General features: G+C 37.9%; 1 protein-coding gene across 1 annotated transcript in view; it reads left to right on the top strand.

Moving 5' to 3' along the window:
- efhc2 (EF-hand domain (C-terminal) containing 2) overlaps positions 1–2,948 on the top strand; it is an 18,514-nt gene that overhangs the window by 1,165 nt on the left and 14,401 nt on the right. Inside the window, exons 2-4 of the mRNA XM_032529358.1 lie at positions 586–774; positions 1,536–1,686; positions 2,031–2,254. Coding sequence (XP_032385249.1) covers positions 586–774; positions 1,536–1,686; positions 2,031–2,254 — 564 coding nt within the window. The remainder of the gene's footprint in view (positions 1–585; positions 775–1,535; positions 1,687–2,030; positions 2,255–2,948) is intronic.

Genomic DNA, 2,948 nt, shown 5'->3' with positions numbered 1-2,948 from the left:
GTGGGCTGCTACAATATCTGGGATTCTTTGGGTCAAGTCAGACACCATGTCTTTGGGAGTATTTTGGTTTACCACAGTAAACCCACATTACAGGATGTTTTTCATAGAAAAATGTAATTATATCAAGGTTGACGAATGAGTAGAGACACTTGTTTCCAGTGGTTGAACGTAACTAAGTACATTTACATAAATACTGTACTTAAGTACAAATGTTGTGGTTCTTGTACTTTACCTTGAGTCTTTTCTTTTCATGTCACTTTCTACTTCTAATCAGCTACATTTCAGAGAGAAATACCTTTTACTCCATTAGCTACATTAATCTGACAGCTTTAGTTACTAGTTACTTTACAAATTATGATTTTTGTGCTCAAAGCACATGTAGTTTATAAAATACCGTGTTTTATCATAAAATATATTACTCAACAATAATTTAACTACATTTGTCCGATGATACTTACAGACTTTAACTTAAGTTACATTTTCAATGCAGGCCTTTAACTGGTAAAGAGCATTTTTACAGTGTTGTATTAGTACTTATAAAAGCATCTGAATACTTCTTCCACCGCTGTCCTTTCTGTACTACAGCTGGGGAAGGAGAAATTCCACAAATCCCAACATTTTGACTATTCCAATGGTATCCCTATGCTGGTGAGCTGTGAGAAGCCAGGCATTGGAGGAGAGCCGCTAGACGGTCAGAAGATTAAACCAAAGTATTCTGTCTACCCCAAGGGCCAGGGAGGTGCTCTGCCATCATGGCTAGCCTTCGACAAACAGGTGATTTCAGCAGTTTTCCCTCCCTGTCTATAACACTATTTTCGTCCATAGAAGTTGATTTAAAAAATAGTAAAAGGGCAGGACACTAGAATTTTTTTTTTAAACTTCTTCCTACATCTTTTTCAACATGGAAACCCTCATTTGAATCAGTTACTTGTTTTTTTTTCCTGTCAAATGTGCACATGTTCCTGAGCTAACTAGCATAAACACATGCTCCTAAACCAACCGGTTAACTAGCAGGTACATATGCTTTAGCATATTGTGTGTGTTTTTTGTTTTTTTACCAATGATGCATTAGCATTTAAGTTTTCATATTTGTGTCAAGTCATTAAAGAAAAAAGCCAATGATCTCTTATGTAGCTAAATGCCATAATTAGATGAATCGTATTCACTTGCAAAGAAACTCCCGCACACTGTCTAACTTGCTAAATATATAAAGTTGCTAAAGATTTAACTTGCTAAAGAAGTCCAACAACAATCATGATATTGTATAATAATAATTTATACTATCCCTATGGGGAAATAACAATTTACACTCTGTTGTTATTACACATACTGCTTACAGGTCTGAAATACACACACATGCTCACTGTGCTGAACGAGCACCCTGAGGGGGTTCGCTGCCTTGCTCAAGAGCACCTTGCAGGAGTTTCTTTGCAACTTTTTTCCTTCCTTTCCCCTTCTGACGCAGCTCTCTGACATTGTAGATGTGCAAAATATTCTTTCTGTAATGATGATGAATGCTCTTTTTTCCCCTCTAGGCTCTGTTTTTTGAAGCATACTGTCAGGAAGCTGTGCCTGAGGCCCGAGACGAGACGTACCGAATCAGGAAGTTCAACATCTACTTCTACCTGGAAGATGACACCATACAGGTGGTGGAGCCGGAGTACAAGAACAGTGGCATCCCTCAAGGTGTGATACATCACGTGAAAAGTCTGCTGACTGTAATGAATGTAGCGCACATGCAGTGTTGGAAGAAGTATTCATTTACTTAAGTAAATGTACTAATACCATGCTGTAAAAAAATACTCAGTTACAGTTAAAGTATATATGATATATGAATAATGTAAACAGAAGCTTAGTATTGTAGGGCACCATAAAAAAGATAGTGTTGTATACTATGCTATATTGACTTAATCCCCCACCCCTGCTAAACGATCAATTACCCGAAGTCTACAGACTTCCCATCTGACATATGGTGATACGTATTTTTATGTGTCCCTTACCATTGGTGTGTTTATTGTTTCTCGTGGCAGGAACATTTATTCGCCGCCAGCGTGTCCCACTGCCTCCCCCAAATGACGACCAGTTCTACAACATTTTCCATTTCAACCTAGACAAACAGATTGTGCTCTACTCACGCACATTCACTGTGACCAACTGTGACACTTTTACAAAGAACTTTTTCTCAAAACTCGGGATACGCCTGAACAACCCAGCTACCATACCTGCTGACCCCTACAGCACCCTCCGTGAACAGGTAGGTATCGGGAGTCCTTACTCTCTTTTTTTCAGGTTTTTTGATTTCTGTAAACATTCTCTTAAATATAACAATGACAGAATCAAGTTTGGATTTCGCATTCAAATTGAAAAGCCAAAAATATTTCTAAAAACAAGAAAAGGTTTCAGCCTTTTCCAAATAATGGCAGTTCTGATTGATGTTTTTCTTCTGATCAGGGATGCATTTACTAATTTCTAATTTCTTTCAGTGTAAATCAATCTATCAGTTTAAAAAAAGAAAGTATTTATTATTGATGTAGTCTATAAAATATTAATGATAATTACATGTTCCTTTTGCCGTGAATGAAACTTTTATGATTACTTTTTTGTTCCTTTTGTTAGGGTGGAGATTTATTCATGCGTTGGATTATATTTAATCAACTAATTGTTTCATCATTGCTGCTCTGTTAAATGTTACTGATGGCCAATTAAAGAACACTGATACGCACCCCTTTGCCAAAACTATTGCACAAGCTGGAAACCCCACATTGAATATCGGTGCATGACGATGGCTAGGAGCATAAGCGCCGATACCATGGGTGCTTCGGAGCATGAGCACCCATGGAAAATACTGAGCACCCACGTGTGCCAGACTGCCAGTAGGCTACGTTCATATAAAATGAAACATTGCAGTTGGTGCTAAGTGGAGCGTCTGTCATGGTGTGATTGGTTAT

Source organism: Etheostoma spectabile, chromosome 11, assembly GCF_008692095.1.
Source record: "Etheostoma spectabile isolate EspeVRDwgs_2016 chromosome 11, UIUC_Espe_1.0, whole genome shotgun sequence".
Classification (NCBI taxonomy): domain Eukaryota; kingdom Metazoa; phylum Chordata; class Actinopteri; order Perciformes; family Percidae; genus Etheostoma; species Etheostoma spectabile.
This window is presented reverse-complemented; position numbering and strand designations above follow the sequence as displayed.